The sequence below is a fragment of the Panthera pardus genome, unplaced genomic scaffold (assembly GCF_024362965.1).
Source record: "Panthera pardus isolate Hobbes unplaced genomic scaffold, ASM2436296v1 HiC_scaffold_24, whole genome shotgun sequence".
NCBI lineage: Eukaryota > Metazoa > Chordata > Mammalia > Carnivora > Felidae > Panthera > Panthera pardus.
The window spans coordinates 13,371,418-13,397,833 of NW_026526810.1; the positions used below are offsets into that span (position 1 = coordinate 13,371,418).

The 26,416-nt window shown below is 39.5% G+C and overlaps 2 protein-coding genes and 2 long non-coding RNA genes across 7 annotated transcripts in view; 2 read left to right on the plus strand and 2 right to left on the minus strand.

The window, feature by feature from the left end:
• The window catches only part of ENTREP2 (endosomal transmembrane epsin interactor 2), a 456,009-nt gene that overhangs the window by 282,286 nt on the left and 147,307 nt on the right, over positions 1–26,416 (plus strand). The window lies entirely within an intron of this gene.
• Positions 7,430–9,592, minus strand: LOC109273324 (uncharacterized). The gene is made up of 2 exons (XR_002082972.2): positions 9,396–9,592; positions 7,430–9,049 (listed from the first exon to the last, which is right to left on the minus strand). It is a non-coding gene; the product is annotated as an uncharacterized LOC109273324 (long non-coding RNA).
• LOC109273323 (uncharacterized) lies at positions 13,511–18,671 on the minus strand. Its single transcript, XR_002082971.2, has 3 exons — positions 18,343–18,671; positions 15,181–15,264; positions 13,511–13,807 (listed from the first exon to the last, which is right to left on the minus strand). It is a non-coding gene; the product is annotated as an uncharacterized LOC109273323 (long non-coding RNA).
• NSMCE3 (NSE3 homolog, SMC5-SMC6 complex component) lies at positions 18,720–21,422 on the plus strand. Its single transcript, XM_019460060.2, has one exon. The coding sequence runs from the start codon at positions 18,828–18,830 to the stop codon at positions 19,686–19,688; it is 861 nt and encodes a 286-aa protein (XP_019315605.2). The 5' UTR covers positions 18,720–18,827; the 3' UTR covers positions 19,689–21,422.

Consider the following 26,416-nt stretch of genomic DNA (forward strand, 5'->3'; position numbering starts at 1 on the left):
ACCAGGAAACAGATAGGGAGTGTGAGGACTGGGGAGCTATTTAATAGAGTGATGAGAGGTGCTCTCCTGTTGCTGGAGACCTAAGGAAGTGAGGGGGGGTGGGGAGAACTTTCCAGGCAGAGGGACTAGCCAGTGTAGAGGCCTCCACATGTGGGCATGCTTGGCACACTCCAGGAACAGCAAGGAGAGGTGTGGCTGGAGGGGAGTGTGTGAAGGGAAAGTTAGAGGCACACCAAGGGCTACCTTGTGTGGAGACTGGTGGATGATTTAAAGGACTTTGCCTTTTTACTCCAAGTAAGGCTAGGACCACTGTAATGGTGAGGAGAGGAGGGGCTTTTAAGAGGGTCCCTCTGGTATCTTTGTCTTGGCAGGGCAGGGCAGAATCCACAAAAGCAGTGAAGAAGGAATGAGATTAACTCATGTTGCATTTAGATGTGGTGCCTTAATTCTCCCTGCTGTGTTGTATTCCATTGTGTGTATGTCCCATATTTTATTTATGTATTTTATTGTGGATGGACAGTTGGATTATTTCAATTTGGTGACTATTGCAAATAATGCTGCTATGAACACTGACTTACATATCATTTTGTGCACCACTTAGGAGTGAAATTCTGGGTGCATGGATTCAATTTTAGTAGATAATGCCAAATAATTTTCTAAAGTGGTTGTTCCATTTACATTATCTCCATTATCACCAATACTTGGTATTGCCACTTATTTTCCTTTGAGCCATATGGTGGGTGAATCATGGTAACTCACTATAGTTTTATTCTGCATCTCCTTGATTATTAATTACGCTGAATGCCTTTTCACATGTTTATTTGACATTTGGATCCCCTCGTTTGTGAAGTACCTATAAAAGCTCTTGCCCATTTTCCATTGTGTTGTATGTACTTATTTGTTTTAAAGAGCTCTTTATATATGCTGGAGATAAGCCCTTTGTTTAGTTATTTGTAATTTGTCAGCTGTGTCTATATACACACATATATGGATTATCTTCTTGCATTCAGGGGCTTGCCTTTTCATCTCACAATGATCTTTTTGGTGTCTTGATTGAAATAAAGATTTCCTACCTCAAGGCTAAAAAGATTTTTGTCTTGCGTTATCTTTAAATAGTTTTATTACTTTTCCTTTTGCATTGGAAACTATAATTTACTGAGAGTTGATTTGATTTTTTTAATCAAAAAATATAGTTTCATTTTTCCATATGAATATCCAGTTGACCTAGCTCCATTTATTCAAAAGACAGCCCTTTTCCTCACTGCTATGAAATATCATCTTTGTGATGTGGAAGTGTTCTTATACCCATGGGTCACCTCCTGGATTCTCTGATCTTTTGGTCTATTTGTCCATACCATACATTGTCTTAAGTAACTGAAACTTTATAAGTAAATCTTGGTATCCAATAAAGTAAGCACTTTTTTTGTTCAGTGTTGTTTGGTTATTCATGTCCTTTGCATTCTTGTATAAATTTTGTAGTCAGCTTGTCAAATTCTACAAAGAAACTCTGCTAGAATTTTTGATGGGTTATAGTGGATCTGTAAATCAATATAAAGACAGTGACATCTTTACCATAGTGTGTTTTCCATCCTATGAGCATTTATTTAGATCATCTTTAATTTCTCTCAATATTTTGTTTTATAATTTTCTGAGTAGAGACATTGCATAGCTTTCAAGAGCTATAAATCCTACCTGTCTTTTATTTATTTATTTATTTATTTATTTATTTATTTATTTATTTATTTATTTATTTAATTTTGGCGATGTGCATAGTGTTCAGTTATCTATTGCTATGCCACAAGCCACCTCAAAATATCATGGCTTAGATATCTATAGTTTATTATCCCTGATGGTTCTATGGGTATTACGTCTGCTTGTCTTGCCTGGAGTCCCTCCTGTGATGGTGTTCAAATTATGACTGGAAGATGCCTGATAGTCCCAATGGCCTCACTTATATGTATTTGGAACTTTGATGCCACTGAAGTTGGGCCTCTCCTGTCATCATTCAGTAATCTAGGTGGGGCATCTGTCCATGACAAAGAGAGCTCTGTGAACGGGAGTGTCCCAAGAGATCAAAAGCAGAAGATACAGGCCTCTTCAGTCCTGGGCTCCAAAATCCACATGATGTAACTTCTGCCACACTCTGTTGTTCAGGGCAAGCCATGAAGTCAGTCCACACATGAAGGGTGAAACGATTTTCCCCACCTCTTGATGGGAGAAGCAGCCACTCACATTACAGTACAAAAGCACATGTGGGATCCATCTCTGGGAAAATGTATCACATATGGCATATATTTTTTATTCCATTTTCTGTTTGCCATTGAAAAATGGAAATGAAACTGATTGATGCTTATTGACCTTATACCCAACTACTTTGATAACTTATTGGTTCTGATGGCTGATCTGTACATTCTTTTCAATTTTCCACATATAGAATGTCATTGGAAAAAGAAAAGACAATTTTGTTTCTTTCCAATCTTCATAATTAAAAAAAAATTTTTTAGCATTTATTCATTTTTGAAAGGCAGAGAGAGACAGAGAGTGAATGGGGAAGGGGCAGAGAGAGAGGGAGACACAGAAACAGAAGCAGGCTCCAGGCTTCAAGCTGTCAGCACGGAGCTGGACGCAGGGCTTGAACTCACAGACTGCCAGATCATGACCTGAGCCGAAGTCGGCTGCTTAACGAACTGAGCCACCCAGGCACCCCAATCTTCATAATATTTATTCCTTATCTCAGAGGGAACATTTTCAACATTTCACAATAAAGAGCGATGTTTAGTGCATATTGTTTGTAGTGATCAGTTAAGTTCCCTTCTATTTCAATATTGTTAAGTTTCTTATTTTGTTAGTATTAAAAAAATTTTTTTTAATGTTTATTTATTTTTGAGACAGAGAAACAGAGCATGAGCAGGGGAGGGTGAGGGGTAAAGAGAGGGAGACACAGAATCTGAAGCAGGCTCTGGGCTCTGACTTGTCAGGACAGAGCCCCATGCAGGGCTCGGACTCATAAACTATGAGATCATGACCTGAGCTGAAGTCATTCACTTAACCAACTGAGCCACCAAGGCACCCCTGTTTTTTTTTTAAGATCATGAGTGGATACTGAATTTTCTCCTATGACTTTTCTTTCTTTTTTTAGATGACCATAGTAAATTTCTTTATTCTGTAATATAGTGAATCACGAATCACCTTGATTGATTTTTGAATGTTCGCTTTCCTAGATTGAACTCTGCTTTCTCATGCTGAATCTCTTGATTTTGTCAATGTTTTGTTCAGGGCTTTTGATTATGTGTTTGGGAGGGAGACTGGCCTTTTATTCACACTTTTCAAAATGTCCTTGTCAGGGTCTTGTATACGTTTTATTTGGTTATGTTTTTCTAGGAATTTGCCCATTTCATCTGTTTTCAAATGTATTGGCAAACATTGTAATTAATATTCTGTTATCCTTCTAATATATATAGGGACGTCCCTTGCTGTTGTTCATACCTGTGTGAGAGCACAAGAAAGCTGTTTCTGGGAGTGTTGAAAGAAGTTGGAACCAATTGCTGCTGTCAGGGCAGAGGTATTGCTAGGACCTTACTGGCAGGAAGAACAAGCAAACAGGAAGAAGAAAGTCCTACACCTTACCCCACTTTTCAGGCTACTCCATTGCCCCCTGTTAGAAGACTGCAACATGAAGCCACCTAACAGAAGAAAAACATAGCTTACAGAGATCCAACCCCAGTATTAGAGAGCAGTGGAGGGGCGCCTGGGTGGCTCAGTCGGTTGAGCGTCCAACTTTGGCTTAGGTCATGATCCCATGGTTCGTGAGTTCTGGCCTCGCATCGGGCTCTGTGCTGACAGCTCAGAGCCTGGAGCCTGCTTCAGATTTTGTGTGTGTCTCTCTCTCTCTGCCCCTCCCCAACATGCGCTCTGTCTTTCTCTGCCTCTCAAAAATAAAGAAAACTAATAAAAAAATTAAAAAAAATAGAGAGCAGTGGATTTGGAACTGAGAGATCATAGCTTAATAAACAGCACACTCTCACACTAAAATATTTTCAGTACCCTCTTGACCTCACCCCACCTGGAGAAGACTCTTAGAGTCATTTTTCTTTCTGTTCCATCTCCCCACTCTTCTCCTTTTTCCTGGGGTATTCAGAGATCGTTTGGGTCCGGGTTCTTACCAAAATCTTCCTTCTTCTATTTCAAGAATCCTTATGAGCAACTGTAGTACAATTTACATTCACATTATCATTGTCCATTAAGATTTTAAAATAAATATTACAAGATTTGTTCTCACTATTGCTTACTAAACTCTGTCTTCACCTCCCATGGGTGCTTGTTTGATTTGGTTCTTTGGCAAGACTATACTGGAGTGTTCTCAGAGAGGACACCTGAGACCACTGCTTCCCACTGTGCACCTCCCATAATCTGCTCCTTGGTACTCACATAATAATATGTTGCCTGGGCTGAGAATTTTTGGATTACAAGTGAAAAATGTGATGTTAAACTGATTGTTTCTAGAAACAACTTACTCATTTTCTCTGGAAGCTGATAGGATTGTTCTTGAAATTTTAGCAGGATGGATCTAAATTCTGCCTTTTCAGAACCCTATCAAATCCAAAGCCTTGTTTTTCCTTTGATATAGTTTCTTTGCTCATTCTCTGTCATATGTTTTGTTTTCTCCCCCAACTTCTGTGATTTACGTATTATGCCTTCTGTTTCTGCCCTTTATATCTTGATATTTCACTTATTATTTTTATTTCATTAACTTTTGTCGTGTATCTTTCATTTGAGCCTTCTAAAATAGTAATTTGGCTTTCAGCAGGGACCATTCTCTTTTACAGTACCTCTACTAGAATTTTACATTTAAAAATCAAGGATTACTCTGTTCCAGAAGTATCTTATTGTGCTCTAATAATATCTCCTTGTGTGTCCTCATTATGTTTTTGATAGTCTTATTCTGTTTCTTCTATTGGTTGTGCTCCATAGTAGCCATCTGTTCTGGAATTTGGCTGTCTCCTTCCTTAAAACCACTGTACTTAGGTGTATGTATGAGTTTACTTTGCCTGATCATTTTGCTTGGAGTTTCCCCAATGCTGGTTTGGGCTCAGCAGGTGGCCATGACAGGATCCCCTTAAGGCCATGGTAAATAGGAAGAGATGGTAGCAGAAGTATTTTCCCTCTGTGGGGAAGGGGTAACTGGGCCTGGCAAACTACATTGTCTTGCTTTAGATATGGCAGGGGGAGGGGGGAGGAAAGGGGTAGTGTCTGTTTTCAGAATCAAATAGGGTTAGCTTATCTTCAGGCCTACCTTGCAACCTTTTTTTTTTTTTTTTTTTTTGTAAACATTTATTGTTGAGAGACAGAGAAAGAGCGTGAGCAGGGGAGAGACAGAGAGAGAGGGAGACACAGAATCTGAAGCAGGCTCCAGGCTCTGAGCTGCCAGCACAGAGCCTGATGGGGGGCCCAAACCCATGAACAACGAGATCATGACCTGAGCCAAAGTCGTATCCTTAACCCACTGAGCCACCCAAGTACCCTGCAACTTGTCTTTCAACAGGACAGTAGAGTGACACCTCAGGCAAGCCTTACAGGCTCCCTCTCTGCTCAGAAGACCCCCTGGATCATTTCACTGTGGCTTGGAATGGCAGTTTCTCACTCTGAGCTCTTCCAGCAGATGCAGCCTTTCTCCATACTACCTGACCTTTGGCCTATAGAGTTTTACTGATTTGGGCTTCCTGTGCTGAGCATGCACCTCTACCATAGGCCAGCCATGGGGTGCAACTGTGAGTCAGCCTGTGGGCACATGCTATGCATCATCAGTAGCCACAGGATATAGGAGAACATGTGGCTAGCTGGCCAGTCTGGGGCTGTCAGAGCTCAACTGTACCCTGGTCATCATATTAGGAACACTTCTAGGCAGGAAACAGGGCTAGACTTGGGGGTGCTTCATGAGTCACTTGGGGGTGCTGCAAGGACACACTGGAACTCCTGAAAACCTCCAGAGCCTCAGGATATAACTTCCTGTCTTCTCTTTCCAAGAAAATTGGGGACCAAGTTTGTAGCATAGAGTAAGGTCTTAGGGGTCAGGGACCAGCTATAGGCCAAGTGGCAGTGAACGAAAGACTCAGTCCCCTGCAGGATGGCCTGGAGAAGCTAAAATTCCAAGTCCATCAGGTGGATAGAGAAATGATGACTTTGCTGGAAAGTAAGAGCAGTGGGGAGTTTGCAGTATCCCCTTGTTCTAGTGTATGGCCGGAGTAAACTCCTCAGTAGGTACTCACAGGGAACCACTGGCTGAGGATGGGAATCACTCAGGCTAGGGTGAAGTTCCTGAAAATGAGGATGCATCTTCAGTACATCCAAGCAAATTCTGCCTTTCCAACTTACAGACTGTAAATATCTGGGCAAACCATAGATCCTCCCTGTTCCCAGATAACATCTAAATGTCTTTTTGCACAGAGAGGGAGGCTGACAGCCACCTTGTGGGCTTGTACCACTACCTTCAGCAGTGCTTCAAGCTGATGTTCAAATGTCTATAGATCTCAGAGCTAGGTGGAGGGGTTAGCACATGGCTAGTGACTGGGAGCCATGGCTTCACTAGGCAAAATCTGAACAACCAACAGATATATTCCCTTTGTTGGGATTCTCTCATCCACAGAAATCAGTTGGGATGCTTTGGGCTACAAGTGATATAAAGCCCAACTCACAAAAGCTTCAATGCCAAAGGAAGTAAATTATCTCAAATAACAAGTTCAGAGGTGGGCTGCTCCAGAGTTAGTTGGTTCAGCATCCTAGAGAAGTCATCCGGGATTCAGATTCTTTCCAGCTTTTCATTCTGCCACTTTCAATATTTTGATGTGTTGGCTTAGCTCTACTCATGGTCACAAGATGATTGCCACTGCTTGAGGCATTACACACAGATGTAAAATGTCTAGAAGAGGATTTTTTTTTCCTGTGAACCTCTTTTTGAGAGCAACTAGACATTTCTCAGACTCCCCCCCCACCCCCCCCCCCCAACACACACACTACCAAAATATTCCTCACATCTCACTGGCCAGAACTGGGTCACATGTCAACTCTTAAACCAGCCACTTGTTATTTTGGTTGTATAATTTATTTATAAATTTAAAAAATACTGCCCTTGAATAAGATTAATCAAGTGAACATGTGAATGGATGTTGATATTAAGTGGCAATAAGTTGGGCTAAATTTCTGTAATTTGCACCTAATAATCACACCTGGACACAAAGGATTAGCCATAAGCATAACAGATATATCCACATTAATCATTGTGTGAAATTTCTCAATATACAGTTTTTAAAGGTCCAAAGTAATAACCACACTGAATTAGGTAATTTGCTTAGAGGTGCATGTGAAAGGAAAAGAAAACATGCATGAGTAGTATGAACCACTTGGATAATTACAAACAACTGAACAGCTCAAGAAAATTTCATGAGCACATTTTTAATGACTGATTGGATCCTAGGAAGCAGTTAATTAGCTAACATTTGCTTTTCCCATGCCACCTCTCTCAAACCTGTGGGATTAATAAAATCTGAATTAAAAAAAAAAAAAAAACACCTCTTGTTTCTCGTGAAAGAAAGATGCCCTGCTTTATCCAGCCAGATAAAGGGATGTTGTTGCCAGCTTCAGGAGGCAGGGATCCTTCAGGAAACCAGCTCCTTGGCCTCTTGTGCATTTAGGGCTGGCTTTCCCACGGTGGCTTCCTGGTTGCTGGATGCAGCACTGAGGCCAAGCCAGCTGGGCGGGCACATAAGTAGGCAGCAGGTTCCCCTCTGCGCTTTCTTCCTTTCCTGATGCATGTGATTCTCACCCGATGTGCAGGGCTTTCTCTCTTCCTTGAATCACTTTCTCACGCACAGCACTGGTACGTTTGCTGTCCAACATGTTTGTATTTATAAAGTTGCTACTTTCCCCTGGTGTTACAGGGTGTGTTCTGTTTTACCTATTCTGTTTCTTCCTTCACCAGGCTTTGTGCCTCCTTTTGTACAAGTGAGGTCAAACTTGTTTATTCCCTGGAATGCCATTCTTTCTTATTTTCTCTGTTCAAGGCTTCTGAAAGCTCCACAGAGCTGCCAAAACATCTCATGCACATGCAAGGAAAGCACTTAGAGGATCCGGGACTGAAGTTTCCTTTAGTATTGAGCTTCTGAGGGTATCTTCTGAGAGAACTAGGGACGAGTTGGTCAAATTCTCTTCTTAGCAGGGTTGTCACATATGCCCTATATGATTCACAAGTTTTCATGGAATTAGAGTAGCAATTGGTCTTTTAATGGTCTAAGACAAGTGGATAGAAGTGAGAGTTCTGGTTGAGCATAGGTTTTACTTATTCGAATGGTTTTCATACTAAGAAAGGCAATGATCATCATACCTTTTTGTCCAGGTGAGAGAGAGAAAGTCCAGGTAAGAGAAAGCATTGCCCATGTACAAAGGACAGAGCATCTGACTTTCGTATTCCCTCCAGGGAGAAAGATACTTTACATCAATTCTTAATTTCTGAAAATATTTTTTGGGGGAAGTATCACACTTACTGGACTATATGGACTGAAAAAAACTAGTGTTGCTGTTCTTCTCCTTCTTCTTTTACAGTTAAGATTTTCTTTTTTCTACCAGATGGGCAGCTTCCAGAAGGTACACATGGAAATCTGGTCAGCCAAATTAGTGAGTGGACTGAACCCCATGGTCAATGAGGTGACATGTCTCACCTGAATCACTCTCACATTTCTAGATTTTTTTTCTCTAAATTTTATTAAGTTTCACGATCCTTGTATAGTTCTTGTATATAATCTCATTGTTCCCAGTTGTCGTATTTAAGAAACTGTAGGAGCTAAATTCAATTCAGTATAGTGTAGTAAAGATATGACATCAGGGTAAGGGAGACTATGTCAAAGTTTGGGCTAGATCAATAAGCAAGTTATGTATGTCTTCCTTATTAATCCATTGCATGTGTCTGAAAGGCTATTTTGGGGGTGGGGGTGGGTGTTGCCTTATTTTTTATTGTAGATCTTGTCTTCAGTGTTGTATATGGAAATGAAAAATGAGCCTGTGAAGCAAGGGAGAAGAACTTAAAATCACATACCATAAAATACTTATACTTTTGTAGATGTTAACTTATTTTGCATTTTTTTGTGAATATCCTGCATTGAGTTATACATACTGCACTATGATTAACTCAGAGGCAATTTTCACAGTATAGGTTGATATGTTTTGATATGGTAGATCTCTTTGAGAGAACAGGTACTTGATCTTGCTCGTGAGTGGGAAGATACAGTTTTGAAACCACTGGATCACAATGCATGCACAATTGACTTTATTACCTATTTTTGATTTTGCCCTTCTCTCAAAAATAGTTGAGGGCCAAGGCTATTTATGCAGCCCCCAAAGCCTACCTTTGTCTGATGTCTCTGGTACAGGAAGCCAGGAAGCAGCAGGAACAACCAAAGCCCCCATTTCCTCAAGATATTTTGCTGCTGTTAAAGATTCATTCAACATTAGAGTGGTTTTTAAATGGAGACCTCCACTTGTCCTAGAAGTCACAGAATTGTGTCACTTAAAGAAAAAGAGAGCCAAGTTAGGAAATTTATTGTCTTATGAGCAGATGCTCTGGGAAACTCAGGATGCTCCAGTATATGGACATCTAATAAATGAGGAACCAGGTATTTCTTTACATGTTACTTTCAGGATGGGCTTTCTATTTTCCTTCCAATATGTGTGTATGATTTATGATTTAGAATTCTTTCATATATTAATCATATTTTATAGCTGAAAGTTTGCCTAACTCAGCCCTGCCTTTCTGCAGGTGAAGAGGCTGAGACCTAACCAGTGAGAAGTCTTCCAGGACCCAGAGGAAAGAAATTGGTGGCAGAGGAAGGATGAAATTGTGTTCCATAAACCATATAGCATAAGGATGTTCATTAATCACCTAAAATATAAACAAAAATCTTTGTGACAGTGGCAGAAATCATTATTTCAACAGTAGACTCTCCTCCACTTTAGTTTAACTTTTTAATTAAAAAAAATCTTTCTGTTGGGGCACCTGGGTGGCTCAGTCGGTTAAGTGTCCAACTTTGGCTCAGGTCATGATCTCACGGTTTGTGTGTAAGCCCCATGTCAGGCACTGTGCTGACAGCTCAGTGCTTGGAACCTGCTTTGGTTTCTGTGTCTCCCTCTCTCTCTGCCCCTCCCTGCTCACGCTCTCTCTCTCTCTTTCAAAAATAAACATTAAAAAAGATTTTTTTAATTCTTTCTGTTGCTATTGATCCAGAAAGTCTGGGTGCCCTAACTGCATCTACTTGATGGTTCTCATTACTGTTTTCTTAGTCTTCTTTTCTGATTTCATCTCATTACACTTCAGAAGGAACATCTTATTAAAGATTCTTCAGCTTGACCTTCTTCAGGTTCTTTTTTAAACGGGTTTATAAAGACATAATTAACATATCATAAAATGCACTTGTTTAAAGTATACAATGTCTTCTTAGCATACTTCAGAGTTATGCAGCCATTATTATCTAATTTTATCACATTTAATCACCCCAAAAAGAAATCATATACCCTTTAGCAATCACTCCCCATACCCCACCTTCCCCACAACAAAACTGTGTTCCACAGAAGCTGTAGCGTGTTACGGTCCCACCAGCAACATAGGAGGTTTCTCTGCATCCTTGCCAAACTTGATATTATCTGCCTTTTTGTTTAAAGCTATTCTGGTGAATGTGAAGTAGTATATATGGTTTTGATTTTGCATTTCCCTAATGACCAATTGTGATGAACATCTTTTCATGTGATTAGCCATTCTTACATCCTTGGAGACATGTCTACTTAAATCCCTTGCCCAGTTTTACAATTGGATTTGTGTCTTCTTATTGAGTTGCAAGAGTTGTTTATATGTTCTGTATATATGTCCCTTATCAGATACATGACTATTTGCAAATAATTTCCCCCAGACTGCATAGATTGCCTTTTCACTTTCTTGAGTCTCCCTGAACACACACAAATTTTTAATTTTTATGAAATCCAACTTCTCAACCTTCTTGTTTATCACCTGGGATTTTAGTGTCTTATCTAAGAAATCATTGACAAATGGAAGGTCATGAAAATTTGCTCCAATGTTTCATTCTAAGAGTTTTTGAATTTTAATTCTTACATTTGGGTCTATGATCCACTTTGAGTTAATTTTGTATGTGGTGTAAGGTCAGGGTCCAGTTCATTCGTTTGAATGAGGATATCCATTATCCCAACACCATTTGTTGTTATTCTGCTGAATTATCTTGGTCCCTTTTTTGAAAATCTGTTAACCATAGATGCATGGATTTGCTTTTGCACTCTCACTTCTACTCTACTGCTCTGTATGTGTATCAGTTTACTAGAGTTGCCATAACAAAATACACAGACTGGGTGGCTTAAACAACAGAAATTTCCTCACAATCTGGAGGCTAGAAATCCAAGACCAAAGTATTAGCAATAGTGTAGTTTCCCCTGAGCCTCTCTTCTTGACTTGCAGACAGCTGCCTTTCCACTGTGCCCTCAAATGGCCTTCTTTCTGTGTGCACATATCCCTGGTGTTTCCTCCAGGGATGAAGAAGGATGATGTCCTTATGAGGGCATTAGTCTTATTGGATTAGCAACCCACCCTAATGGCCTCATTTTAACTTAATCCATTTAAAGACCTTATTTCCAAAATCAGTCACATTCTGAGGTAGAAGGAATTGGGACTTAAACTTATGAATTTGAGGAGGAGGGAGACACAATTCAGCCCATAACAATATGTCTTATGTTTGTGCCAGTACCTCACAGCTTTGATTACAATAGTGTTGTTCTGACATTATTGTGGAAGTATGAGGAAGTAGGAGTCCTTCAACTTTGTAATTTTTAAAGAGTGTTTTGGCTATTCTGGGTCCCTGGAATATCCTTATGAATTTTAGGATCAGCATGTCAATTTCTATTAAAAAAATGCAGCTGCGATTTTGATAGGTAGTGTCTTCAATCTTTTATATATATATTTATATATATATATATATATATATATATATATATATATATATATAATATATGTATACACATTTGGTTTGCTACTATTTTGATAAGGATTTTTGCATCTGTATTTGTAAGAAATGTTGGTTTGTAGTTTTCTAATAATGTCTTTGGCTGGTTTTGGTATCAAGACAGTACTGGACTCAGAATGAGCTGGGAATCGGTTCTTCATTTTCTGGAAAAGTTTGTAAAGAGTCTTAATTCTTTTGTAAAGAATTTTGGTAGAATTCACCAATGAAACCATCTGGACCTGGATTTTCTTTATGGGAAGTTTTTAAACTAAGTCAATCTTTGTTTTTTTATATTTTCTATTTCTTCTTGAAATGTGTGTTTCTAGGAACTTTTCCATTTCACCAAATTTACCTCATTTGTTGGTATACAGTTGTTTATTGCTCATAGCATCCCCTTATAAACTTTTTTTTTCCTTTTTAAGGTTGGTAGTGGTATACCCCCCTTCATTCCTGATTTTTTTGAATTTTATTTATTTTGAGAGAGAGAGCATGCAAGTGGGGCAGAGAGAGAGAGAGAGAGAGAGAGAGAGAGAGAGAGAGAGAATCCCAAGCAGGCTCCGCACTTTCAGCACAGAGCCCGACATGGGGCTCAATCTCACAAACTGTGAGTTCATGACCTGAACCAAAATAAAGAGTCAGATGCTTAACCTACTGAGACACCCAGGTGCCCACATTCCTCATTTTTTTTTTTAATCAATATGGGTGTTCTTTCTTGGTCAGTGTAGCTGTCAATTTTATTACTTCTTCAAATTCTTGGATCATCGTTGATGAGTTTTCTTATTTCACCTGTGCCAGGTTAGCACTTATTTCTTTCCTCTGCAGATCATTCTTTTGGGAGTTGCTGGTAAGGTATTAGACTGGAACAAGTGGTGAGAGGCCCAGAAGTTTCTGGCACAGCTGACTTTGCTTTTATAAGCCATTGTGAATCAAAGAACACACTGTTTACGTGTCTCCTGAGGCACCATGAAGCAGTCTCTAGGAGCCCAGGCTTAAAAGGGAGCAAAACTGCTCAAGGCCTCATAGCATTTGACCTGCCTGTAAGGCTTCTGCTGTGGGCAATTAGTCAGCAGCCTGGGGCAGGTTTTTGGAGAACTAGCCTCAGAAAGAAGACAGCTGCAGGCTCTCAGAAGGGAGACATGGGTTTCTGACGGCTGAATATCCACAAGTACATGATCCTGGGTCTTCCCAGGCCTTGGAAAGGGGCAAGCCTTCTCCTTATCAGGAGCCTAAGTTCTCATTTTCATCTCAGGGAGGAAGAAGCCCTGTACTAACTCTCTTCTCTGCAGACTTTGAAGAACCCATGGTCTTTGTGTACTCTCCAGCCTTGAAAGCATGCCTGCTTCAGTTGTTAAGTTAACTCAAAGGAGGGAACCAGGAAGAAGAGGGAATGAGAAACAGAGGACCTGTGCAAAATTATCATTTCTCCAGGATTCCTACAGCCACCTCTAAAGTACCTCGGAATATTATTTCTGGTTTTCTGTTTATAATTGTTGTCTCCTTCAGGACCACTAGTTATGCATAGGTGGGATCTTTCTTGTCTGCCTTCATTATTTCTGTGTTTCGTTCCAATTCCCTTCTTTTATTCTTAACCCATTTCAATTTGCTCAGTTTTCTCAAAACTTATCTGTCTTATCCCTCTCTGGGTATTAGTTTTGTCCATTCTCCTTCTTGGTTCCCTTGCCCTGTGAGTTACCTCTGTTACAGGCTAAAGTGAAATCTAGAAGAAAAGAATGAGGCTCTGTCATCTTGAACGGTGTGGCCTGTAGGGAAATGCTTTGGGTTAAATAGGAGAACACAGCTACTCTAGAATAGCAAATGTTTTCAAATATGTTCTAAGTCATCTGAAACTTCTTTCTGCAGAGGTAAATCACCAGATTAGCTCACATGTACATTCTATATGGAAAAACAGTCTTTCCTGATTTTTACTTTGGCCTTATTGCCAGCAATTAAAATCATAAGTGCATTCCTCAACCACAGAATATGCCAAGAAGCAATAAAAATATCAAATTATATTCAGATAACATCTGATTACATTCAGTAACCTTACAGGTAATATTAACTTTGTCTAGCCCCCTCCTTTTGAAACAAAGTCTCATTCCTTAATACCCTCTTTTCTCCTGCTTCATTGGGTTTGGATATTGCTTGGTCAGAATTTTTTCAGTTCCAAGTGAGGAGAACCAACTGGAAGCAGATAAAGCGAAAGGACATCTGACTTGCTTCAGTAAGTAGTTATCCCTAGTTTGACCTTGAACTCAGGATCCAGGAGTTGGCAGCATTAGGATTTCTCCATCTCTTAGATCTCCTCTGAGCTGGCTTCACCATGAAGCAGGTTATGCCCAAGCAAAGGCAAAGGAGGCTAGGCTTCCATCACTGTTTAGCTTGTTAGCTCAGGGAAAGAGAACCTATGTGAGCCTCTGAAAGGATGCTGAATAGACTTCCGAACCAGTCTCTGTGGCTGCCCTGAATCATGTGCACTCAGGAAAGAAAGGTAGAGCCTTACTAAGGTCTCCTAGAGATGGGAGATGGGAAGCAGTTCCTAAAGGGAAAAGATGCAGAACAAGTGGCAAAAACAAGCAAACAAAAAAAATTTTTGGCCACCACTGAGAGACCTTGTGTATTTGCAATTTTATAACTTAACAGACCTTAATGATTTTCATAAGTAAAAGGCTCCAGGTAACTGGAAGGTTTATATTTCTTGAAAAGAGTCTGAGAAGGTGCTTCTGGGCCAAATGGCTGCAATGCTTGGAAAGAGCTATCTCATCAAACTGCACCTCTCCACCACCACCCCCCCACCCCCGCCTCTTCCACCAGTCAAGGACAGCTCTCTTGCCACTTAAAAGTATCCTTTCAAGAGAGATAAAGTGTTATCATGTAGTCCTGCTGTGTCATTTAACCCGTATGGATCTTTGTTATGAATGGACACAAGGGATTTTATTACAACCATTAAAATATCTGGAATCGTTTTCCTCCTGTCTACTCACCAAAATAGTATCTGCCTCCCCCGCTCCAACTCCTTTGCTCACATACTGCATACGGTCCCACTTTCTTTCACTGGAAAAGGCAGTGAAGCTGCTCATATATGATGGCTGCATGCTTTTATCATTGCTTTTCTCCCCCAAAAGCCCTTACTTACCTGCTTTTTGCACTAGGTTGCTGGCAGAAAATTTTAAATCTTTGTCTGTTTCTGCAAGAACTACCAGGGAGTGAAGAGGAGAACCTAGTAAATAAAGATGATTAGAGATTGCTGGCAGTCATTTGCTACCAAGGAGATGAAATAAAGCAATTAATTACTCAGACATCTAAAGAGCAAGTGATAGTAGGCATTTCTTTGTTCAATGCATTTGAAATCTCAGCTAGCTTAATTTTTGCCTCAAAGAATTTTTACTTTTTTGTCTAGTAATAAAAATATTAAGATCATTACCATAAACCATTTGAAAATGTTCTTCTTTTTAAACCACTTGTCTTTATTACTTCACTGGCTGAACAAAAAGTCATAAATGTCGTACTCAAGTCACACTGAATTTGCTGAAAATTTGAATGTGTATAACTGCTACGGCATGGTGTCACCATGAAGTCAAAATCATTGAGAATGTATTTCTCATTTATCTCCCAAGCAACACAATCAACATTAATTTCATTTTTAAAATAATTTTAATAGCACCTTAATATGTTTTTTCCATACCTTTTTCTGATTTTTGTATGTACTTGTGTTTCACTGCAGTAAACATCTTTCTATATACAGCTTTGTAAAGTCCTCAGACACTTTCCTTAACATACACCCTCTGGGAAGAAGCAACCTATTATCAACTACCCTGTCCCACCTTATGCGAGGTACTTGGCAAACCTCTCATCAGTTCCCTAATGCCTGGATTATTATAGTAGTCCCCCCCCCTTATCTGTGGTTTCACTTCCCACTGTTTCAATTACTCTTGGTCAACTGTGGTCTGCAGGCAGATGATCCTCTTTCTGACATAATCTCAGAAGGTCAATAGCCTAATGCTACATCACGATGCCTGCGTTATCCCCCTCACTTCATCTTATCACATAGGCATTTTATCATCCCATATCAGAAGGGTGACATTTTGAGGGAGACTACATTTACATAACTTTAATTACAGTATATTGTTGTAATTGTGCTATTTTATTATTATTATTTTCAGTCTCCTACTGTGACTAATTTATCAACTTTGTCATAGGTATATATATGTATGTATAGGAGAAAACATAGTATATATAAGATTCAGTACTGTCTGCAGTTTTAGGTATCCTTTGAGGGTCTTGGAATATGTTCCGCGTGGATCAGGGGAGACTCCAGTAATCTCATTTCATTGATTTGGAAACAGAAAGGAGTGTCAGTAGCTGCCTTGATATCACACAGGTTCCTAATCTAGGTCCATAAGGCTCCATAACTTTGCTTTTTTAAGGACACCATGTTTATGTTCTGTCTGCTTTAACATATGGTTAAGAGGAGTCTCTGAAGGTGCACTGTCTTAATTCAGAACCGCCACTTACTTGCTATAGGACAGTTAATATTTGCTCTGTGCCTGTTTCTTCCTTTGTGAGAAGAGAAACATAATAAACACACAGGCCTCACAGGGTTGTTGTAGTGACTGAAGTAATATATGTACACCACTTAGAATAGTCTGACCCTTTGCAATAATCATTAGCTGTTGTTTGTATGTATTATTATTAGTGTTTGTGTCATTACCATCACAAGTTTTTCCTCAAACATCCATGGCTTCCCATGTCAATCTAAAATGGAGTGTGGGTCTGGGTGACTTCTCCATGTGACGCCTAAACTTCATTCTAGTATTATTGTATGTCTGTCTTTTCTCATGTGCATTCTCCTGGACACAGTGTAGGGAGGTGTTTTAACTGAAATCTTTTCTGACTTTGAGTATGACAATCTACTGAGTAAAGATGCTGCTGAAGGACACTGCAGATTTACAATGAAAATGCAGCCTAATTGTTGACAGTGGCTTTCATCTCATTTTGCACTTCTCTGTTATCTGTTGGTTGCTGATTCTTCCTCCCTTCTTTCTCTCTTTCATCTTTTTTTTTTTTTAATTCACGTTACAGCTGATTCTATTGGAGGGGACTTTTGCAGAATTTTTTATTGCAGGAGGTTTAACATGAAGCCCAAATTTGTAAGGAAAATGAAGATGAATTTTCTCATTGTAAAAAAAAAAAAAAATGAGTGTCTTGATGATATATTTGTTTTTCTTAGTAGGCTTCTGTCATTAAGATGGATGCTTGAGGATATATTGTTAGATCTTGCGTGGAACAGAGTTATTACTCATAGCTCACTAGATTTTAGCATACTTGCATCACAACATGGAGTATCATTTTACATTTAGTATTGCAGTTCCAATGCCATTATCAGATTGCATTTTCATATTGAATTACAAACAAAAATTTTATGTTACTAACACTTAATGAAATTTTAATAAGGTTGTGTTTTGATGCTATTATTCAAATAATGTGTTTTGAATTGCTTTCCTTTGAATATATTTGCATTAAAGAGGAACTCAGTTTGATTTGGTTCTTTCAAGAGTTTTCCCACTTTCTGGGCACTGCTTTCAATAAGATAAAGCAGGAAATTCAGTTTCTTCTCTGCAAGTCAGTAAATAGAAAAGGAACACATTTGCTAAGATCTGTAGAAGTAATGGCAGCAGACTGCAGATGGTTTGAGCTAATGAAATGACTCATGTTGGCTATTAGGGTTGCACATGATACCCCTGGGTTCTCTTTTCTTTGAGCCCTAAGGCTAATATATTAAAAATTAAGAAATTTAAGAGATTCGCATTATTGCAGTTCTTGATCAGTGATGCCCAAAATTAACTGAGAATCTCTTGAGAGAGCACGTTTCTGTTTGTAGCGTTCTTATTCATTTCTGCGAAAATTGTGGTTGTGGGCCCAACGCAATTTACGTGAGCAAGTGCTTTCCAGGAGAAATAAGCAAGAACACTTGATTGTAACGTGCTTTATGTGGTGGTTTGTCCTGGTTGTCTACCAGGGGGAGTTTGATGCATAATTATAAATACTGAAATAGCGAAAACATGGTTAAGAGTCCTGTTTACAAGGCAAGCCTGTCTTTACCAAACATTCGTTTTTAATAAACTCTTCAGGGCATTAGAGAAAAGTAACTGGTGGTAAATGTTTAGGCCGGTTTGAACCTGCACCGAGGGGTGGGGGTGGCAAAGACAAAGCAAATTAAGAGTCATCTGGGTCTTTTATTTTTTCAACGTCGCTGTATGTAGAGAGAAATGCTTTTACTTCACTTTCACACTCTTACCTTCCTCCTCCCCTTACTTTTCTCCTACATTCGTTCTTTGAGTTCCCTCCATCTGAAAATACTCGCGATTTTAAAACTCGTAATACTTCTGCAGTATTTGCCTGAGTCTGTGTGGTCCTAAAACGAGCGCACACTTGCTTAGGAGTTTTGGTTCCTGTCCTCTATTTGGGGGCTTGGTAAGGACAACACTTTTAATTACAACAAAAGCCACTGCCGTGACTCGAGATGAAGCACAGAGACCACCTTTCTTCGGCCGACGCACGGCGGCAAGGCAAACGCCCCTGACGCAACGCGCAGCCCTTGTGACGCAACACGCAGTCTCCGCCGACGCAAGCGCAGTCTCCGTGATGCAACGCGCACCCCCCCCCCCCGGCCCCGCCCAAGGTCGCCCAGACGTGCCGTACGCCGACCCACAATTCCCGCTGCGTGCTGCTGTCTCGCCGCCGCCTCTGCCGCCGCCCGTTACGGCTCCCGCCGCTGGGGACATGTTGCAGAAACCGAGGAACCGGGGCCGCCCTAACACCCAGGCCGAGAGGGAGAGGGACTGGGGCCGCGGCGCCGCGGAGGAGGCCCCGAGCACCTCCCGCGGGGCGGGAGGCTCCCAGGAGGCCCGGGGCACGTCGTCGCAGGGCGGCCGCCGGGCCGAGGCCTCCCCCGAGGTGGGGCCCAGGTCCCAGCAGCAGCTGGAGCTGAAGGTGGCCGAGCTGGTGCAGTTCTTGCTGATTAAGGACCAGAAGAAGATCCCGATCAAGCGCACTGACATACTGAAGCACGTCATCGGGGACTATAAGGACATCTTCCCTGACCTCCTTAAACTGGCTGCCGAGCGCCTCGAGTATGTCTTCGGGTACAAGCTGGTGGAACTGGAACCCAAAAGCAATACGTACATCCTGATCAACACTCTGGAACCGGTGGAGGAGGATGCTGAGGTGAGAGGCGATCAGGGCACGCCCACCACCGGCCTCCTGATGATTGTTTTAGGTCTCATCTTTATGAAGGGCAATACCATCAAGGAAACGGAGGTCTGGGACTTCCTGCGTCGCTTGGGGGTGTACCCCACAAAGAAGCATTTAGTTTTTGGGGACCCAAAGAAACTTATTACCGAAGAATTTGTGCGACAGCGTTACCTGGAGTACCGGCGGATACCCCACACTGATCCTGTAGACTATGAATTCCAGTGGGGTCCCCGAACCAACCTGGAAACCAGCAAGATGAAAGTTCTTAAGTTTGTGGCCAAAGTCCATAATCAAGATCCCAAGGACTGGCCAGCACAGTACTGTGAGGCTTTGGCAGATGAGGAGGCCAGGGCCAGACCTGAGACAGGTGGCCCCACTCCCTCCTCTTGAAGTCAGAGAGAGAGAGATTTGAGCTCCAGAGGAGGTGTCAAAGGCACTGGGTGATGGGGTAGGGGGGTGGGAGGGAGCATATTTCTGTAACACTCAAATGTGTGTGGCTTTAGGATGTGTTTGCAAACTTCTGTTCTCTTTTAATATTGTAAGTTATTTGGTTCCAGCTTTTCACTTACAAAAATATTAGGAGAGGATTTTTTGTTTTAACTTGTGTTATTGTCTGTGTATTTTGGCATAAAAATTTTGCTAGCTTTATGCAAGTAATTGGAAAACTTTGCACCATGATCTGGAACAGGTGTTTAAGAAAGAACACATTGGTCAATTGCTTTGGCGCCAAGAAAGTAAAAGCAAAGTGACTACTATCTGGTGTCTTAACTACCCAGTTTGTAAGTTAAAATAAAAGCCTTTATAAATTAAAAATAAAAATGTAATTGCTTATACTTTTTTTTACCTTAAGACAGCTATTATATATTTATATATTTTCTATGTATATAAGCATTACGCATCATCTAAGCAATGTGCATATTGTATTTTCTCCGAATAATAATTTTTTATATTCATAATTCTCACCTCTGGCCAACCATTTAGTTCCATTTAAGTTTTTTTTTTTTCCTGCTATAGTTGTAATAAATACAGTATCTTTGAAGCAGTTAAGCACTGTGCATTTTTCAATCGTGATTCATGAGATTAATTTCTTGACTCAAAACCAGCATCTTAAAAACAGGTTTTTTTCTTGCTACAGATTATTAAGGTAAAAGCGTTTTGTAGAAGTTGCTTTACTTTTGTGTGTGTATGTGCATATTGCATCACAATCTAAAATACATTTCCTACTGGATATAAAAAAGTTGATAAAACTGTTAGTGATTAACCATACTTGGGAATCTGACTACCTGGGTTTAGATACTGGTTTCACATAACTAGCTATATGAGCATGTTACTTATATACAGATGTTTCGTCACCTGTAAAACGAGCTCACGATGCCCATGTTATGTGTGGTAATGTGGTAATTTGATATTGGAAGTGTATGTCAAGTTCTTGGCACAATGCCCGGTGTGGAGGATTTTAGTTGTTAACTTTGTTCCTTAATTTTTTAAATTTATTTTTTGTTGTTTATTTATTTATTTTGAGAGAGAGCAGGGGTGAGGCAGAGAGAGAGAGAGAGAGAGAGAGGAAATCCCAATTAGTCTCTGCACTGTCAGCGCAGAGCCTGACCAGGGCAGGGCTCGAACTCATGAACCTTGAGATCATGACCTGACCCGAAACCAGGAGTCAGAGGCTTAACCTGACTGAACCACCCAGGCACCTAATATTTTAATCTTCTTGGTTTGGAGCAGTTAAATTTTTTTTTCAGGTTTTCTTTCATTATCTTCTAAATCATAGAATAGGAGTTCTGGTTCAAAAGTTACGACAATATTCTTCTAGCCTGATTCTATTGTGTGGTTTCATGGGAAAACATAACTCATGGTATATTGTGAGTATAGCCCACATAAAGTAAAACAGGACAGTTAGACCTAAGATCTCCCCTGGGCTTGAGAGCTAATTTTTTAGTGGAAAGGATATGGGTTTTGAGGTTGTCTGACAAATGGAATTTGAATTCTGGCTCATACTATGTCAGCATGGTGACTTAGGGTCGATTTTAAGTTTTCTAAATCTCAATTTATCTGTAAGATCAGAAAAACAGTAACTATATTATAGTTTGTTATATGTATTAAATGAATCTGAAGAAAAGAGCTCAGTCTCCTCTCATTCCTCCATAGCTTCTGGCAAAATGTTGTTTATATTCAGAGATTCAACAAATAATTATTCAGTGAGTGAGTAAATTTAATTGTTTGGGGGGAAGGGACTACAAATTAACCCCAAAATGAGATAAGTACTTCAGTTCAAAAAAATGTGGATTTGATCAACACTGGACTAACTGCCATCTAGAAGCGTCTATGGTGGGTTTGTAGTGGTATGACAGAATGTGATAGGCTGATTGTTTTTTTGTTTTTTGTTTTCATTCTGTTGAATTGGAATTTGCATTTATTTCATCAATTAGAATATAACTGGTGCTTGAAGGCATTTCTCCTTGGTTTGCATTTTATTTCAGTGTATAAATTACCTTGCGACTAAGCATCCTGCTTACTGGTCCCTCACCTCACTGACTGCTTTCCTCTCTGGAGTGTTTTAACACTGGCATTTTCCTCCGTATGTGAAAATTATCATTACCCAGCACCCACTGTCAGTTATGTCTGAGGCAGATATCTTCTCCCAACACTTTTCTATAGAGATGTTAGCCATTTACCTTTAATGAGTTACCGTTTTGTTTCAGGTTTTATTTTTTAAAGTTTTTATTTATTTATTTCTTTTAAGCAATCTCTACAGCCAACATGGGGCTCAAACTCTCGATCATGGGATCAAGAGTTGAATGCTTCCAACTGAGTCAGCCAGACACCCCCATTGTAAAATATAAAACATTACAGACCAGATCAAGCCCTTAGAGGTTCTACCCTTCCCGGAGGTGTCTAAAGTTTGTGGGTATCATTCCATTGTATGATTTAACACTTTTACCATGTATGTGTATATACATGAACAATATATAGTAGTATTTTGTAAGCTTTGATGACTTCTATATGGGGTATCATACTGTACCCTTTTGCAACTTGGTGTTACAACTTACCCTGTTTTTGACATTTAGATACAAAGATCTGATTTATTCATTTTAGTTGTTCTTTCATGTGGAAAAAAAGTAACAGTTTGTTTATTCATTTCCTAATGGTTAGACCAGTTCTTTCCAATTTTTTGCTATTTGCCTGCAGTATATAGTGCTTCCTTATACATGTGAGTTTCTCTAGCCAGAAATAAATTGAGCAATCATGGGGCATTGCCAAATTGCTCTTGAACTTGTATTAAGTTACAATCCACTAACATTTTATAGTTCTTTTTCACTGACCCACCCTCCTACTTCATATGAAAATTTGTCCCTTCCAGCCGTACAGTGGGTATGTAGTGATAGTTTATTGTAGTATTAACTTGCACCTCTTATTTACTAGTGACGTTAAGTATCTTTTGTTTGGGGTTTTTTTGCCATATTATTTTGTTTTTTTATCTGTTAGACCTGTTTTTTAATGATTTGTAAGATTTCTTTATATGTTCTGTGTATATTACTCCATTGTCATATCGTGCAAATAGCGTGTCATGTTTCATTTTTTCTTTTGTCATACAGATGATTTCATTTTAATGTGTCGAAATCATCAGTGTAGTGCTTTAAAAAAAAGTCTCCCTAATCCTGATAAGTGTTAAAATTACTAAGTGTTAAAATTTTTGACTTACATACACATTTTTTTTAAAGTTTATTTATTTTGAGCGAGAGATAGAGTGCACGCACTGAGTCAGGAAGGGGCAGAGAGGAGAGAGAATCGTAAGCAGGCTCTGTGGTGTCAGTGCAGAGCCCTTTGTGGGGCTTGATTTCATGAACTGTGAGATCCTGACCTGGGCTGAAATCAGGAGTCAGAGGCTCAACAGAGTCACCCAGTCACCTTACATTTATGTTTTTAATCTTTTTTTTGTATCATGATTTGAGGTATGGATATAGTTTTCATATTTTTTCCTATACAGATTGCCTAGCATCAATTTCTCATAGTTTATCCTTTCCACACTGATTTATAACATGCTCTCTTATTATAAAGCCATAACTCATATAAATAAATTTATGTCTAGGACCAAATTGATTTATTTGCTATCTCTTTGCCAATGCCATGCTATTATAATTCTATAGCATCATAAGAAGGGTTTTTTTTCTCCTTTTCCACTTCTTATACCTTTTATTTTAGTCTTTTTTGCACTGGCTGGAACTACAATATGTTTTTTAAAAAATTTTTAATGTTTTCATTTTATTTTAGAGAGACAGTGCAAGTGGGGGGAGGGGCAGAGAGAGGGAGACACAGAATCTGAAGCAGGCTCCAGGCTCTGAGCTGTAAGCACAAAGCCCGAAGCAGGGCTTGAACTTCAGGACGGTGAGATCAACCTGAGCGGAAGGAAGTTGGATGTTTAACCGATTGAACCACCCAGATGCCCCATGGAACTGCAATATGTTTTTGAAAAGAAGTGGCAACGTAGACTTCAAGAATGTTCCTGATTCCTTGTTCCTGATTTTAAAGGGAATCATATTTAAAGTTGTACATTAACTAGGTTTGCTTTTAATTTTTTCCCCAACAAATATCTTTAATTGTGTTTTTATATTCCCCCTTTCTAGCTTGCCTAAAGATGTTTAAAAAACTTATGCATAGCTTTTTAAATTTGTATCATGCTCTTTATTAATCTGCTAATGTGATTAAATTTTTATTTTTACTAAGTTCAGTATACTTTTTGATACAGTTTAGTGTAACAACACTGATAGGTTTTTCTGATATCTGACCATCTGGCAAATCTTCTTGTGAGTGATACATATAAAAGATAGCTTTTTATTTGCTAAAAATTTCTAAATTTTATGTCTTTGGTCGTAAGGGGAATTAGCCTGTAATTTCCCCATATTTTATTGTCGTTATTGGCTTTGAGATTACACTTATTTTAATTTTTTAATGCCCATACTTACAGAAAAGTTGCAAGTACAGTGCAAGGAATTCCACCCCCCCCCCCCCCAACTATTTGAATGCATTAGTTATCATGTTTCTTTAGTCTCTTTCAATTTGCAAACAGTTCCTTAATCCTTCCTTGACTTCCATGATCTTGACACTTGAAGACTCCAGGCCGTTATTTTGTGGAACATCTGCAGTTAGGGTTTGTCTGCTATTGCTTTGTGATCAGATTCGAGTTCTGCATCTTTGGCAGGAATACCACAGAAGTGATGGCAGTGTTTTTCTTTTCGGATCCTATCAGTGGCACAAAATATCAATTTGTCCTATTATAATCTTGATCACTTTGGTTGAAGAGATTTTGTTTTTTGGGGTTTTTGTTTCTGTTTTGTTTGTTGTTTTTTCATCATTCCTCTCTACTGTGAAATTGTTTTGTTTCTCTCTATAATAAATCAGTAAGTTGTGTGGAGATACTTTGAGACTTTGTAAAATTGTATTCCTCACCAAATTTTCAGTTTATTCGTTGTCTATGTTTATCTGTATCTGTGTAGACTCATGGGTGATAATCTTATTTGATACACAAATCATCCCTGATTTGGCCAGTAATAACCTTTTTCAGCTGGCTTATGTCTTCAGCCCACCCCCATCATTCTGAGACTTCCTAACTTTCTGGATCTGTCCACTATCTACTGAAAACTGTGGGATCACATTAATAATATCATTTCTACTCTAACACCACAGTGTTTATTCTAGCTTTTCCCCTTTCTGTCTTTGTATTTATCTTCTCCAACGATGAGCAACTTAGATCCTGTTGTTCTCATAATGCTTATTTGATCAATCCCCCTATAAATAACAAGTCTCCTGTTGTGGCTGCCATACCCTCCCACATGGGGATGCCCTTTGCCCCCCAGTGCTGAGCTGACATCCTGCAGGAACTACCCTTCTGGGTATGCACCCTCCTCACAATGTTTGAGCTCTGGCTCCCTCCTGGGGCTTTTGCCTTTCTCCTCCCATATATGTATCTTGCTCTGTTACGCTTCATGGCTTTAGCACTGAATTGCCCAGGAAATAGGAAATATTATTCTGTTCTCATAAATGAGTTGGGCTGCTTTTCTTTTGCCATATTATATAAGGATTTCATGTTTTTTAAGGTTTTGAAGAAATCCACCTGTAAAATTCTCTGGGCCTGGTGTTTTTGCTGGGTAGATTTTTAACTACTGCTTTTATTTCATTAATAGGATGTTGAAGTTTTCTCTTCAAATTACTTCTGGTCACTTGTATTTTCTAGAAAGTGTTTTCATCAGTTTTCTGATGTATTAATATAGAGTTCTTAGTATTTTCCTTTCATTTAAAAATAATTTTATTACATCTTCTCTTAATATCCACTTTTGCATTCTCAGAATTATTTTTGCTTTCACTCTTCTTTTCTCCCCGCACCCCACCCCCGTGCCCAAAGCCAGTTTTGCCAGGAGTTTTGGTTATCTGGGGTCCATTGAGATTTCATATGAATTCTAGTAAGGGTTTTTTATGTTGATTTATTTTTGAGAGAGAGAGAGAGAGAGAGAGAATGCGTGCATGAGCATGAGTGTGGGAGAGGCAGAGAGAGAGGTAGAGAATCCCAAGCAGGCTCCACACTGTGAGTGCAGAGCCCGACATGGGGGCTTGAACTCACAAACCGTGAGATCATGACCTGAGCTGAAACCAAGGGTCAGATGCTTAACCAACCGAGCCACTCAGGTGCCCCAATTTTAGTGTTTTTGAAAGAACATAAATTCTTGGTTTATGTCAGCACATGGCTTTACTTTTAGCATGTAAATAAAACATTTTCATTTATTCCATAACTATATAGAGAATTGTCAAGTGTTCTAAGGATCCTATTATTATGAATATGTGATGAGAAAAATAGGATTTTTAATTATTTCCTTTCCATTTAGTGAACAGAACATGTATTGAATTGGCCATCTTGTGGCTCCATTGTAGTTTATCCAGCCTCGGGATACTCCAGAGTTCCTGAATGTCAAAATCATGTTCTCTGGTTATAAATTGACAAGTCCTAAGGGTAGTCAGGGGGAATACAGTGGGCTTCCATACACATTTGTTTTCTTTGTTCTGATTTATATGGGAGGAAGCAGATTTGAAAAAGTTTAAGTGTTATACCATATGAAGAAATG